We start from the raw sequence: 14,109 nt of genomic DNA on the forward strand, positions 1-14,109 counted from the left end.
ATCTATCTATCTATCTATCTATCTATCTATCTATCTATCTATCTATCTATCTATCTATCTATGTGTGTGCATGAGGGCACACATACCACTATCATGTTTGCGGAGGTCAGACAACTTATGAATTGACTCTCCACTATCATGGGGATGAACATGAGGTTGTTAGGCTTAGCAGCAGGCACCATTACTTGTTGAGCCATCTCAATGGTACACGTATACTTACGTCATACACACATAAATCCTCAGTTACATTTAAAAAAAAAGGTGATGTAAATGGAAAAAGTTTAAACTCTGCTCCATCATATGCTGTACTGCTAAGCTGGAATGTTCAGTGGGCTAATGTACTAAAGGTATTTTTACATGTATGTGGGATGTATACACTTACGTGCGTGTGAAAGCCAAAGGTTGATTGTGCTGGTCTACCTTATATACTGGAGGTCCTTCGGTTGAGGCGAGAGCTCACCATTTCAGCTAGTTTGGCTCACTGGCTTATTCTGCAGATCTCCTGTCTGCCTCCTGAATGGTGAAATTACTGGCGGACCGCCATATCCATGCAGCTTTTACAAGGGTGCTGGACATCTCTACTCCAGTTCTGATGCTTCTGTGGCAACGTTAGCTTTACCTGCTGAGCTATTTTCCTAGCTCTTAAAGCTATCTTTCACAGTCGATTTTCAATACACCATATCATCAAGATGTAAGCATGTGCTAAGCTGAGGACTATCCGTATTACAGAGATTTTGAATTATTTCTAGCCTCTAAAGAATAGGTAACTTAGAAAATCATGAAACTGTTTGAGGCCTGTTTATCTTTCTTGCACTGATAAACAGTTGAAGTCTCTCCTGAAATCAGACTCCTCCCGTGCGGTTCTTTGCTTTCAAGGATATCCCCCATCACTTTGCAGTTGCAATGGTCAATTTAAATCCAGTTCTTGTATTCTTCAGTTAAGAAGTTCACAAATTTCTATCTGAGTTTTAATTATTCTATGTCCTGAAAGTACAGCATAGCCAAAGGTAAAAGGCTATAAAAAACAAAAACAAAAACAGGGCATCTGGGGCTGGAGAGACAGCTTAGCGGTTAAGAGCACTGTCTGCTCTTAGAGAGGTCTGGAGTTCAATTCCTGGCAACTGCACGGTGGCTCACAACCATCCATACTGGGATCTGATGCCCTCTTCTGGCATGCAGGCATTCATGCAGATAGAGCATTTGTATACATGAAATAAATCTTTAAAAGAAGGACATCTTTCAAATGGCTACTGTTTTCTTCCCCTCATGCTATTAGAAACAGCACTAACACTGGAAATTTGAAGTCTTAAATTTAAATCCTAGCCTGGCCACCATACTTGTTAAAGACCATATCTCCATGTTAAAATGGAGGTAAGAATGTTTCCTTCACACAGTTAAGAGAGTCGGAGATAAGAAAACTAAGGCTCAGCAAGGTGGACAATGTCTCATATGCTAAGTGGCAAAAAGTGTAGTCGTTACCCCAGGGCTGTCCATGACTGCTTTTCTGCTACATAATACATATTGCTCTTACCTTTCCCCACCTTTCCCTTTCAAGGAAACTTCTGAGTACCAACCTCCTATGGCCTAACCGCCAACTGGGCAAAGAGAATATAGAACATCAAGGAATTTTAAGTTCCTTTCCATCCTTCAAAGCATAGCCTACCCTCCAGTTTATGTCTTCTTCTAGTCACTTTCAGTACATGTAGGGAGTTGTACTTTTTATAATGTTTGACTGTCCTGGGACCAGCATGACACAATCCGCTCTGTCATTACCAGAAGTGGGTTTTTGATTTTGCTGCCTGGCTGCTGTTTTTATGTCATAATTGGAGGAAAAAAAAAAAAAAGACACTGATCAGAAGCATCTGCTTTTTGTTTTAATGGCAAAATGACACTGACTAGATGATTTTTGTCAAACTCTTTGCTTAGACTACCTCTGCTCAGGTTTTAATTGTGTGAAGGCATAAGGAACCAGCAGAACAACCATTTTCCTCCCAGCTCTTCATACCTGATGTCGGCTTGGCTATTCCTCGATCTGGCAATGCTCCATATTTCTGATGCTGTTCATACCAGTCACTCACCGTCATAGTTGCCAGGCTTGGATAACCAGCTCCAAATACTCTGCAAAAATCACATTTCATTTAGAGAACTAAACAAATATAGTAATACTGGACAGCCTCTTTCCTCTTTAATGATGAGGCAGGTATCTGTGTCATTCTCATTCTCCCACATGACAATCTTTTGAGGACTTGTCCAAACTTCTCCAGAAATGCAAAAAAAAAAGGGGGGGGGGGCACCCAGAAGGAAGCATTAAATTCAAGAATGTGAGGATAGATAGCCCAGGGTCATCTCCCAATAAGCAATCCCAAGGGCCAGGACTCCACAGTGACTCTGTGAATTGGCAATTAACAGTTGGTGATTCTGAAATGTGGAGAATACTTTCTGTGAGCCTGTGAAATAGCATCAATAACTCCGAATTAAATCATAGGCAGGCAGATACATCCTTCCAAGAACTGCTCACAAAGGCAGGAAGAGTGTCAACAACAGGAAAAAAAAAAACATGTAAAGCATGCAATTCGAGTCACTGATTTCCTTCTGTGTTACCTGATTATTTTAAAGTTTTATGTAGAGGAAATTTCTGAGGACAAACATGGAGAAATTATCAGGAAAGCTTTAGTCTCTTTGCTGAAAAAGCACCATTCATAGCTGAAGCCATGACTTTGCAAAAATGTCCATTTTGCATTTTACTCAAGCATTGCATGGAACCATCAAACCAAGGCTTTGAAGGCAGGTCAGCCTGTAGCACTACCTACTTGGCTTGTGCCTTGTTCCGAGTGAGTATGAAGGGTTTCATTGGAGGCTTCTCTGGAAGAGATGAGTGAGAAGTTGATTCCTAAGAAGAAAATTAATTTTAGAGGTACATTTGCCATTTTACCCATTTTATCACACAGGCTTTCAAGTCTTCTGGTGCGGAAAAGGCCCTGGGTTCAAAGTTCACTCCCTTTCTATCATCAGTGATCAAGCTTTCTATTTTTTGTTTACATTTATGTCTTGTTGGGGAGTTAGGTGTGAAGGTCAGAGGACGATTTGCAGGAGTCAGCTCTTGTTTTCCATCACGTGCCTTTTGGGGAACAGACTTAGGCCATCTTGATGGCTCCTTCAGTCTTGAGAGGTGTCAGTACTTTGCTAAAATGAGAGAGAGCAGGTGCTCTCAGCAAACTTCTTACCACAAGGAAAAAAAGTATTTGGTTTCAAAATAGCCCCATCTAAAGAAGGAAATTCTAAAGCCTACTGCCATGGTCCACATAAACCCCTTGAGCTGAATCTGAAGCACTTTCCTCCAGTCTGACCTTCTGTGGAAAAGAATTAAGAGTGTTCTTCCAAAAGCCCTTTCCAATGTAATCATGCTGTTAATTTTCAAGCACCTGTAGGGTATTTTAGAAATTGATGTCCATCTGTAAAGGAAGTGAGGATAGACCAGGGGTTTTTATATAAAGGAATATAGGCATGCTGGAACAAAGGATAGTTAAATACAAGGTGCTCATTTGTTTTTTACCTCATACCTTCCAGAACCCATCTCAATCTCACATGAGAGATAAGACAGAACTATTTACATCTAACAAAGCAGGGCCAGGAAAGGACTCAGAAGAGTCTAACCTCAAAATGCTAGAAAACCATTCATCTGAAGAAATGCTCAAGGGGCCTTATGACCATGGAATAGTCAAAGTCCATTCTTTGATCCTTTAACATGGAAGACCGGATTGGTATTTCTCTCAGGTAAGAGCTCCCAGGCTTATTAGGACAAGTCAAATTAAAAAGCACTTATTCCAGGGCTCGGATCAATTACTGTGGTGGCTGATCAGGTCAATTCATGTTGTATCCTACACCAAGGAGCAAGTGGCAATAGAGCATACTCTTTTGAAGCAGCTCCAGAACAGGGTTAGGATGTTCAAAGACACTCTAAAGCTCTTCTGTAAGATTGTTTTTATATTTATGGTTGTGAGCCTAGCCTGTAATGGCTGAGCCATCTCTCCTCCAGCCCTAAAGATTGTTTTCAAAGTAGTCTTCTGGGAATTTTGGATATGAAGATGCCCTTGTTGCAGTGTCTGCTACCTGCATGACTGACTGGTCTGAGTGTGCAACTGTGCAAGGCTAAGGTCTAAAGTCTTTCCCCAGCCCAAACACATTACCTGCTTTTTTTTTTTTCTTCATCTTCCTGGTTTCTTTCTCTCCCCTCCACTCCCCACAGTTCTGCTTTTCTTACCCATTCTAATCCTGTTCTTTCTCTGTTCTACAATTAAGTAGATTATAAAGGTCTCCTTCTCTCTTCTTTTCACAGCCAAAACCAATTCAAATTTTAAGGAAAAGTAACTTAAGACACTTAAGTTACAACTTAAGTGTCTTATATTAGAAAGTATCAGGGAAGGTTGCTATAATGAGCTAGAAAGCTACTTTGGCAAATCACCAGCCTTTCTCCACTTGTCTGAATGTGAATAATACTTGTAGGGAGACTTGCAAAGATTAATTTTTTTGTAGTGCTAAGAGTTAAAATGAGGGCTCTGTCCATGCTGGACAAGTTCTCCATCACTGAGCTACTTTTCCAGTGTTTTATAATTTTTGAGATCTTTTGTTTTATATCTCAAGTGACTCCTTTGGCTTTGAACTCTGTATAGCTCACACAGACCTCAAGCTTGTGATCCTTGTGCCTCAGACTCCTCAGTAGCCAGAATTGTAAGTGTGCATCACTACATCCAACTAAAAGTTTTCATTTGGCTTCTCTCCTGCAGAATGTTCAAACTTCTGGTGGCAGCTTTCCATTGCTATGTGGGCAAGGACAAGGCTTACCTCTCTTGGAGAGTCTTTTTCTTTCAGGATCTTTATTTCCTGGTCAATGCTCTCAATCTCTTCTAAGCTGATACCAATCCACCTCCGAAGATGAAGGAGGTAATATTCGCGAACACGCTCATCATCTGCTTGACCACTTTCCACAGCAGATTTCAGTGCAGACAACCTATGCTCCACCTCCTTCTTCTGCTTGTATCTGTTCCATAGAAAAGCATTACCCATGAACTTAAAAATACAGATTTCTTCAAAAGGTGGCTATAGTTAGGTCTCTCTTTGCAGATGTCCAGGCAGCATGTGTGCCAATTCCTACATTGGAACTAGAGTCTATTATCTAGGAATAGATTCTACAATCCAGAACAAATACCCAGACTACAAAGCAATAAAAAGCCTATGCATAGTATGATCTCAGTGAGACCTATCATCTTTTAGGATGAGATGCTCTAGTCATTTGGCCATCAGTGCCAGAGTGCTTCCTGTAAGTCCTCCACTTCCAAGATATCTTCACAGAATGCCAAAATCTTACAGGTTACTGTTTCCCTGCCACCAATGTAGGACTTCCTTATGAAACTGCTGAAAAGTTGGTCATCATTTTTCTTTCATGCAAAATATTCCTGAAGTAATCTTGACTCATCGCTACATAGTTTTAAGATTCAATGATCTCAGATGTCATTTTCAGGATGCATTTCTAGTACCTATCATTCATATCTATTATCTATCATTCATATCTATTATCTGTCAATAGATAAGACAATAGATAATCTGTCAATTATCTCAAGAGTATGATATGCACTTTTAGTGCTACAGGCAGTTTATAAAAGACAGTCTTTGCTTTCATCAGCTTTCATTCTAGTGGAGGAAGACAGATCAAAAAGAACAGGTAAGTTAGATGAGGATACATGTACATGCTATGACGCAGCAAAAAGCAAAGGGAATGGACAGAACAATAGTGCAGAAGTAGGCATGCTAGTATATACAAAGTGAGCAGAAGCAACCTTTCTGAAGGGATGACCTGAGGAAAGACATCAAAGAAGAAGGCAGGAAGTCATCATGATATCCAGAAGATTATTCTAAGAGGGAAAAGCAACTGTGTATGGAGGAGTGTCTAGAATAGACAGAAAGCAGGGAAAGGAAGTAAGATACCAAGTTTAGGTAATGATGGTCATAAGAAATAGGGCGACAGCACTGCTGGTAGCAAGAGATGGATGCATTTAAAATACAAAACAGGCAACATGTTGGATATGAAGGCCTACGACAAACAGGAGCCAAGTAAAAAATGTCAGGGTTGCCAAGAGAAGTCTACCAAAACCCCTCCTCCTGGAAGCCCCACTCTGCGCTTCTACAAAAGAAGTTCTTCTGCAGGAGCACCTAAAAAAGATCTTAATTTCAAGTTGAGAGAGCACTTAAGGTGAGGAGATAGTCCTTGAATTTCTCAACGTTTATACAGAACTCTATGTAGATGTGTTATCTTCTTTCTTTCCTCTGCATGCATGCCTTCTTCCTCTTCTCTCATTTCCCCACCCCTTTGCTGTCCTTTTCCAGCTTATTTTGCCAAGGAGAGGTTTTATTCCAAAGTCAAGGACTACTGCACTTTAAGAGACTGTTACAAAAATGTTTAGGCTTTTCTTTAGCCCACCAAGAAAGCATCTTGTATGCTACAAATTGTTACGGCATCACCATATGTAGCCTTCTGGGTAAAAGAATACAAAGGCCCATTCCTAGCTCAGTTGCTACTACAAAAATTACTTAAGAATGTTTAATTGGTTCCACAAGTGGCCACTCATTCTCTTCCATGGAGGTGCCTGTATCACAGGAGAAGAACCTAAAAGGGTCTTGGGATGTATATTCTCCAGCGTGAATTCTGGGTGAGTATAGTAGTCCACTAAGTAAAGTTTTTTTGGCATTTCTCCTTCTCTATGATTAATCACCTCATGCACTCTCTGCTCTGTTCCTTCTTTTCTATGTCCTTTCTTCTGGGACTTAGCTCTTTCTACCCTTTAGATTCCTGGCTCTTCAGTACCCGTTCTTTCAGGCCAATGGCTTCAAAAAAGATACAAAAACTTTTCTTTCAGAAAAGGAACTTTTTTTTTTTTTTCACACGAGAATTTGAATAAAAAGGACCCCAGTAAGATACAGAAAACAAAAACAAACAAACAATGTGTCTTGGTAAAATTAGAGAACGCCTCCCAACATTACTCACAGTACTGGAACCATCAGGCCCTGAAAGACAGACTAACAACAACCATCCTAGACTACATCAGTGTCCTAAGCGCCCCCCGCACCCCCCAGGGTGGACCAACTGCTACCTTAGGAATTCCTTGTCTCTATAACCACCTTGACTTGGGAGTTTCCTTTTGCTGTTTCTAAGCAGATACAGAATGCTAAGAAATTACGAATCTGAATCAAATGGGCCAACCACAAATGTCTACTGTCAGACGTGGTTATCTTTTGTGGCAATTACACACCAGGATCATGCTTACCTGATGGCCAGGCAGTTATAACGCTAAATTTTCCTCTAGTCCTCATCTATCATTCCATCCTGCTTTTTAGCAGTGTTGTCCCTATCCACTTCGTTCAGGCCCCACTGTCAGTTGTCTGCTTTTATTACTCATAGCTGTAAGTTTTCACTCTACTGTTGTCTAACACCCCTACCCAGAATCACCTTTCTACAACTTACTTCATACCCTTTCATGTGACCACTCTTCTATGCGTTAGAAAGGCAGTTTCAACTCTAGCTTAACCGTATACTAACTATGTAAGTTTGGTCAAGTCAATTTGAAAAAGCACATTCCTGTATCTCTATAATGTGGATCTACTTCATGGGGTTGTTAGAGGATCAAACGGTAAAACGCACATGAAAATTCTTTGTAAACAGCACAACAAACATTGCTAGCAGATGAGAAGACTGAGCTTGGGGAGGGGATGGGGAGAGAGCATGCCCCATCTATTAAGTGGTAGAAAATAGTCCCCCCAAGATGGTCTGATTCTAAGAATCAATTTTTGCAATGTCTATCTGTCTCTCCAGATACCTCCAAGCTTTAACTATGATCAAATTACTGGACTGGGTACCATGAAATACAATACAAATGAAATACTAATATACTACTAGTCAAGGTCTCTGACTTAAGAAGTTCCAAGTCTAGAGACTGAAACAGTTGTACTATGCTAAACAGCATAAATTAAAGTATGTGTTAAGGTGTGTGTAACAGTGTGTATGTGTGTGTGTAAGTGTATAGGGGAGTATGTAGGGAGAGTCCGTAGAATGGATATAACATTTTGCTTTTGAAAATTCTTCTATTTGTACTTTGTTAGGTCTCTTCTGATTGTTATTTCCTTCCTTCTTCTCTCCTAACTTGCCCACAGCTGAATTCTTAGCTTTTTTTCCCTACATGCTTTCCCCTTGGAACTCACCAAAGTAGAGAGATACTTTTTTTTTTGCATCAATAACAACACAAAAAGTCTTAGTTGCATATTTCCATTTGTCTATGGAAGTGGCTGTCTAGTTGTCACTTAAGAACCTAAATCCACTAGGTTTTATTACTTACCGAACTTCTATGTTTGTTTCTGTTAAAAGAATGGAGTTACTGTTATTCAATCACACTCATACTTAGTCCTCAAAGAAGATTAAGAGAATATGCACAGGGAAGCAGATATGAGAGAAGACATACCATTTAGGTGTTTTATTTAGGACAGTCTCAGTATCTAGAGTCACGAAAAGAAAGAGTTACAGAAACTTAAGAGTCTGAGTAATTTGGGGGGATGGTGTTTGTTTGCAGTATGGGAGACTGAGCCCAGGCCCTCAAGCATTCAAGGTAAGCACTCTATTGTTTAGCTACCAAATTTGCCTCAAATAATTTTTTTAGTCATATAAATGCTTTTTACAAAAGTAGTATCCATCTATTAAGTTCCCTTTTATCATTTCACTCCAGTTGGACTACTGTTAAGTTGTGGTCCAACTGTTTCCTTTCAGTATTCTAAACACAGCACTTCATGAAGACCTCTGTTCATACTATATCTCAGAGCTTCTGTCAAACCAGACTATCATCTATTCCCTATACATACTTAAATCTACTTCTGCTTGGAATATGCTCATGTTTTTCTCCTATTTGTCAACAGTAAGCATTGTTGGAGCACATACCAGGCCCTGTGCTAGGCATACCAAAGTGAACAAGAGACAAATGGTTCCTACTCTTATAGAGCACACAGTCTAGTAGGAACAAGACAAACCAGAGATGGACACAAGACATAACTGCACATGGGCTACATGCCATGAAGCAAACAAATGTGGAGGGAAAGAGAGAATGCTAGATGTCGACTACTTAAAGAGACTGGTGTGGAAAGGGATCTGTAAAGAATTAACATTTAAGCCGAGACCTAAACAGTAAAGATTGGCCATATGGAGGAAACTTAATACAAAGAGAACAGCACATACACAGAAGGAAAGAGCTGGACTGTTCAAAGAACTAGAAGGCAGCCACTGTAGATAGAGTCTGATGGACAAGTGAAGGATGGCACGTAATAGAAGTGGAGAAACAGACATCAGAGTACACAGGGCCTTGGCTACCTAAGGCTGGGAGGCACTGATGGCTTAGACCCAAGTGTGCTAACAGAGATGGAAGGCAACAGGACATCTTTTGTTACTAGAGTTGACAGCCCTTGCTGATGGGCTAGATGACACATTTCAGATAAAGGTATGCATACCTCACAGGTTTCCTGCTTACACAGCCAGGTGAATGGCAGTGCACTTATTAAAATAGAAGACGTTTGTATGTGGGCACATTTGGGAGGGAGAAGTCAAGCTTTTGAGTGCTGGAGATGTAGAGTGCTTCCCTAGTATGCACGAGGCCCTGGAATCAATCCCTAGCACCACAACAGAAAAGGAAAAGGAAGAAATAGGAAAAAAAAAGGAGTATCTATGAAATACCCATAAGTGGTGTTAGAATCACAGTCAGAAGAATTATAGGATAGTAACATGAGTCCAGGAGCATTAGTATAAAGGTACTGTTGACAACTCAACCTGTCACATAGTTTTTTGTTTGTTTGTTTGTTTGTTTGTTTGTTTTTTAATGTTCAAAGGTCAAGATTACAGGCCAAAGACATGGAAACCGAAGTGAGAATACCTTTTTCTGTTTGACTAATGCGATTTTCTAGTGTTGACATCCAGTATGTGTGATTCTAAGTAATACCATGAACAAATTTTTGTATGGCTTTGGTTACTGTTCCCTTGGACTAGGTTCCTCTCAATACTTTAAGACTCTTGAGATATGGCAACAATGTTGCCTTCCACAAGAACAGTCTTAAAGTATTGAGAGGAACCTAGTCCAAGGGAACAGTAACCAAAGCCATACAAAAATTTGTTCATGGTATTACTTAGAATCACACATACACACCCCAGGCAAAACAAACAAACAAACAAATAAACAAGCAAACAAACAAGAGAAAACACCCCAAAATGCAAGCAAGCAAAACCAGATCTAAATACTTGACAGAAATAGTTTAAATGATTTTGGTACAACTATAGAATGGAACATTACAAAACCATCAAATATGGTTTCAAATGACAGGGGAAATGCTCACAATATTAGTTTTTAAAAGACAGGATAAAAGCTGTATTTACAGTATTCTTCATAATTTATTAACTAAAATAATTGTATATCTGAAAGAAAACACAGCAGAAAGTTAACAGTGACATATATGAATGCTGATTAAGAGTTATTTATGATTTAAAAATATTCTTCTTGTGCAAATTATCAACAATAAGCATTATTACTTTCACATTCATGAAGTCTAGTTTCTATTTTTAGTGATCTTTTAAGACTCATCTTACAGGTTGTTGCTCTGAAAGCTTTTCCTCAGTCCTCCAGCTCAGTGTTGTCACTCCCTTACCTTTCTCTATTATCTCAAGGCATTTATTCTTTCTGGGTACAATTATTTAGACACAAGAGTCACTATTTAGTTTCTGATCTATGCTTATGGGCAGTCCACAGTTTCACATAGAGGATTCTGGAATCCATTTTGTATCATTCTAGCCCATGTCTTTTTTTTTTTTTTTAATCGCTTACTACCACTCACTGCTCCCTAACTACATTTTCTTATTCTCCCTACCATTAGGACCTGAACTTGAAATATCCAAAAATTCCTCCTCTCTTCTGCTATCTCTCTCTGTGTATATGCACATGCACTTATGAATCAAACTTGGTGTCTTGTGAATGCTAGCTTGAATTTATTTTATTTACCACATTATTGTCTTTATCTACCAGAATCAAAGCTTCATGACAACAATGCCTTTGGCTGGTTTTCTGGCAACTAGATCTGATCCTAGCATTCATGAAGTGCTTAATAAGTATCTGTTGAATAAGCTAATTCTCAACCCTCTACAGTCCAAGCCTTATCTCTGAGCTTCATGGTAGCAGACATCTCTACTTAGATAGGTTGCCTCAAAATCAATATGCCCCGGTACTGATTTTATGCTCTCCCCTATCCTGACTTATGCTTTATAACTTAAATATATTTTACTAATTATTTCAGAATTTCATATACACTGTGTAGAATGAGTTTTGATCATGTTTACATCCAACTCCTCTCAGATCCAGCCTGACCCCCTCCCAACTCCTTGTCCTCTTTATGTTTTTCTTTATAACCCGGTTTGTGCTGTCTCTTTACTCACTGATGCTAGGTCAATTTATGCTTCTTAACCATATTAAACAGGCACCACTGTTATTTAACTTCACATAAGACTGAACCTGATGCTTAGGTAGGTTAAATAACTTACTCAAAGTCCAATGACCTGTAAGGAAAGCTGAAACTCAAACCCAGAGCTCTGAGTCTGTAATTTTACTTTTAGCCACAAATACATAACTACAGCTGACCCTGAGTGCTTACTGTGCCAGCTGCTGAGCTACACTAAGAGTTTTATACGTATTTCTCTATTAGTCCTTCATAAAACAATCTATGAAGGAGTACTTATTATCTCCATTTTAAACCTAAGGAGAGTAAATAATTTGCCCCAAATCATAGAGTAACTAATCATGAACCTGGGATTCAAGCATCTTCTCAAGCTTGCTCCTTATCTTCCTCATATCCTACCTTCTCTATGATTAAAAACTGTACAATATTCTTCATCATTATTCCTTCCACCTCTCCACTACCATTTTGCTTTAGCTTTATTTTGTTGTTTGGGTGGGGTCACTGTTCTTCTCCCATACAACCCCATCCCAGCTCTGGTTATTTAATGCCTCTATAGCTTTATTAAAGCTTACTACTTTGGTGGGCTAATGCTATCCTCTCTTCTTCCTCAGGCTCACATTCCTTTTCCTCTTAAACACCTCAGAACAGAAATCCCCTTTCCCAGGAAGCCTATCCTCGCTTGTTCCCTCTTTGGGTAAATGCTCCCCTGACTGCTTTCATGGTACCCCATGCATCTCTCTTTATACCATTTTACACTGTCCTTCTGTGTGTAGGCCACTTCTCCTCACCAGAGCACAATGATCGCCCACATTCATACAAACACCCAAACAGTTTGTATCCCCAGTGCCTAACTTGTTTCTTAAGACACTGAGAAAGCGTTGATGTTTTTTTTTTTTTTTTTTTTACATTAAGAATAAACAACATCAAAGGTTACATGATGCTGTACCAGGGCTATTAATTAATTCAGGACATTAAACATCCCAGCCTGTATGCCTTCTGAACAGAACTGCTCAATCAATAGTATAAAACATTGTGTACTTTTGAAATACTTATCCCATACAGACAGCATTATGTAGAGATATGGAAAAAGGTTAGGATATACTTTGCTAATCCTAAAAGTTTTAGGATAAGAAATATCACTACTATTGACAACCATAAGGTGTGTGTTGAGGGGGTAGAGGCCCTGAAACTTTAGTAACAACCCCCTCAACATGGCAAAGGCTTGTCAAGATTCAGGGAATTTTGATTTTGTCATGGCCTAGGTTCATTCATAACCCAGAAAATGACATACACTATTCTGTAGTTCACACACACACACATGCACCCCCAACAGCACTACAGCCCTCAAATTCCAGCCGTTGACCCACCTCTCTATTTTAGCCTGTCTTTGAGATGCCATAGCAACGAGATTTGGATAGGCCATGGAGGAGCTAGCAGTATTATTTTCAGCTGAGTTATTCTTGGTTTGGGGTAGCTGAAACTCTGCCACATGATAGCAATGACACTGAGTTAAGAAATTTATGAAGTGTTCTCGAGCCCGCTGCAAATGATCTAGACGCTTGCTGGGGTTGACTTGTTTCATGGTGAGAGCTCCTTGCAACGCTGGCACCATCAGGTACTTCAGGTCGGTGGAAGCAATTTCTTCCAAATCTTCATTTCGGCTGGAAAGAGCAAAGAGGAGGCGGTGAAGCCTGGTTGAGCATTAAACCGTGGCCCTTGCTTCTGGGGGGGAAAACAGGGCTGGGAGAGAGTGGTGCAAACGGGACAACATTGGCCAGATTAAAAGAAAGTAGCTGAGCGTGCGTAAACCCTAGCGAGTCAGCCGTACACTAGGAAGCACTGTCCTGGGATATTAACCATCTCAGAAGAGAAGTGGACAATGCAAAGAATGCAGACAGGGTGAGAAAGTAGGGACCCAGCTACTTTAGCCTTAAAGGTCCTTTCCACCCATATGCAATGGCTCTACCCTTGCTAACCATTTGTTCTCTGCGGTTACTGCCCTCTCCCCCATACCTCAACAAATCAAGCTGCGATAGCATTCCGGCAGCCTTCTCAATGAGGTCCAATCCTTTGGAAACCTTGTCCTGGATTGTTCGGGAGCCAGTGGGTTCAGTCGCTACTTCCACTTCTTCCAGAAGTTTCTTGCTGTTTTCGAAGAGCTCCGGAAGCCGCGGCAGCTGTAACTCCTCTTCAGACGCTGCCATCTTGTAGGAGAAAGAAACCCGGAAGAACTCGGACATAAGTCAAAGGTAAACTCCTCAAAGAGCCCAAAAGGTCTCACGACACCGGAAGCAGTACCTCACTGGCCAGTTGCTCGCTACCAATGGGTCCCAAATGACTTCTGGGAATAGTAGTTTTCTGACCCCGGCAACCGTTTTGATGGACTCATTTTCACTCAGGCAGCTTGTTTTAAAGTCGTAGGTGCAGTTTTTTTTTTTTTACTGAAGATGAGCTCCTCACGTCCAGAAGTGGATTAGCAAGTTCCTAGGACTCTGAGGCCCGGGAGTGGCTGGGCTGAATTCTGAGTGCAAGCTAGCGTGAGAGGGTGAACGTGGGTGCGGTGCGGGGAGGGTCAGACGCCCA

At 40.4% G+C, this 14,109-nt stretch overlaps 1 protein-coding gene across 1 annotated transcript in view; it reads right to left on the reverse strand.

The window, feature by feature from the left end:
• Igbp1 (immunoglobulin binding protein 1) overlaps nucleotides 1-13,754 on the reverse strand; it is a 23,886-nt gene extending 10,132 nt beyond the window's left edge. Inside the window, exons 1-5 of the mRNA XM_055605087.1 lie at nucleotides 13,540-13,754; nucleotides 12,894-13,187; nucleotides 4,843-5,038; nucleotides 2,811-2,890; nucleotides 2,006-2,118 (exon numbers count right to left, since the gene is read on the reverse strand). Coding sequence (XP_055461062.1) covers nucleotides 2,006-2,118; nucleotides 2,811-2,890; nucleotides 4,843-5,038; nucleotides 12,894-13,187; nucleotides 13,540-13,730 — 874 coding nt within the window. The 5' untranslated portion in view covers nucleotides 13,731-13,754. The remainder of the gene's footprint in view (nucleotides 1-2,005; nucleotides 2,119-2,810; nucleotides 2,891-4,842; nucleotides 5,039-12,893; nucleotides 13,188-13,539) is intronic.
• Nucleotides 13,755-14,109: the final 355 nt, after the last annotated feature.

This window comes from Psammomys obesus, unplaced genomic scaffold, assembly GCF_907164565.1.
Source record: "Psammomys obesus unplaced genomic scaffold, mPsaObe1.curated_primary_1811, whole genome shotgun sequence".
In the NCBI taxonomy this organism is placed as follows: domain Eukaryota; kingdom Metazoa; phylum Chordata; class Mammalia; order Rodentia; family Muridae; genus Psammomys; species Psammomys obesus.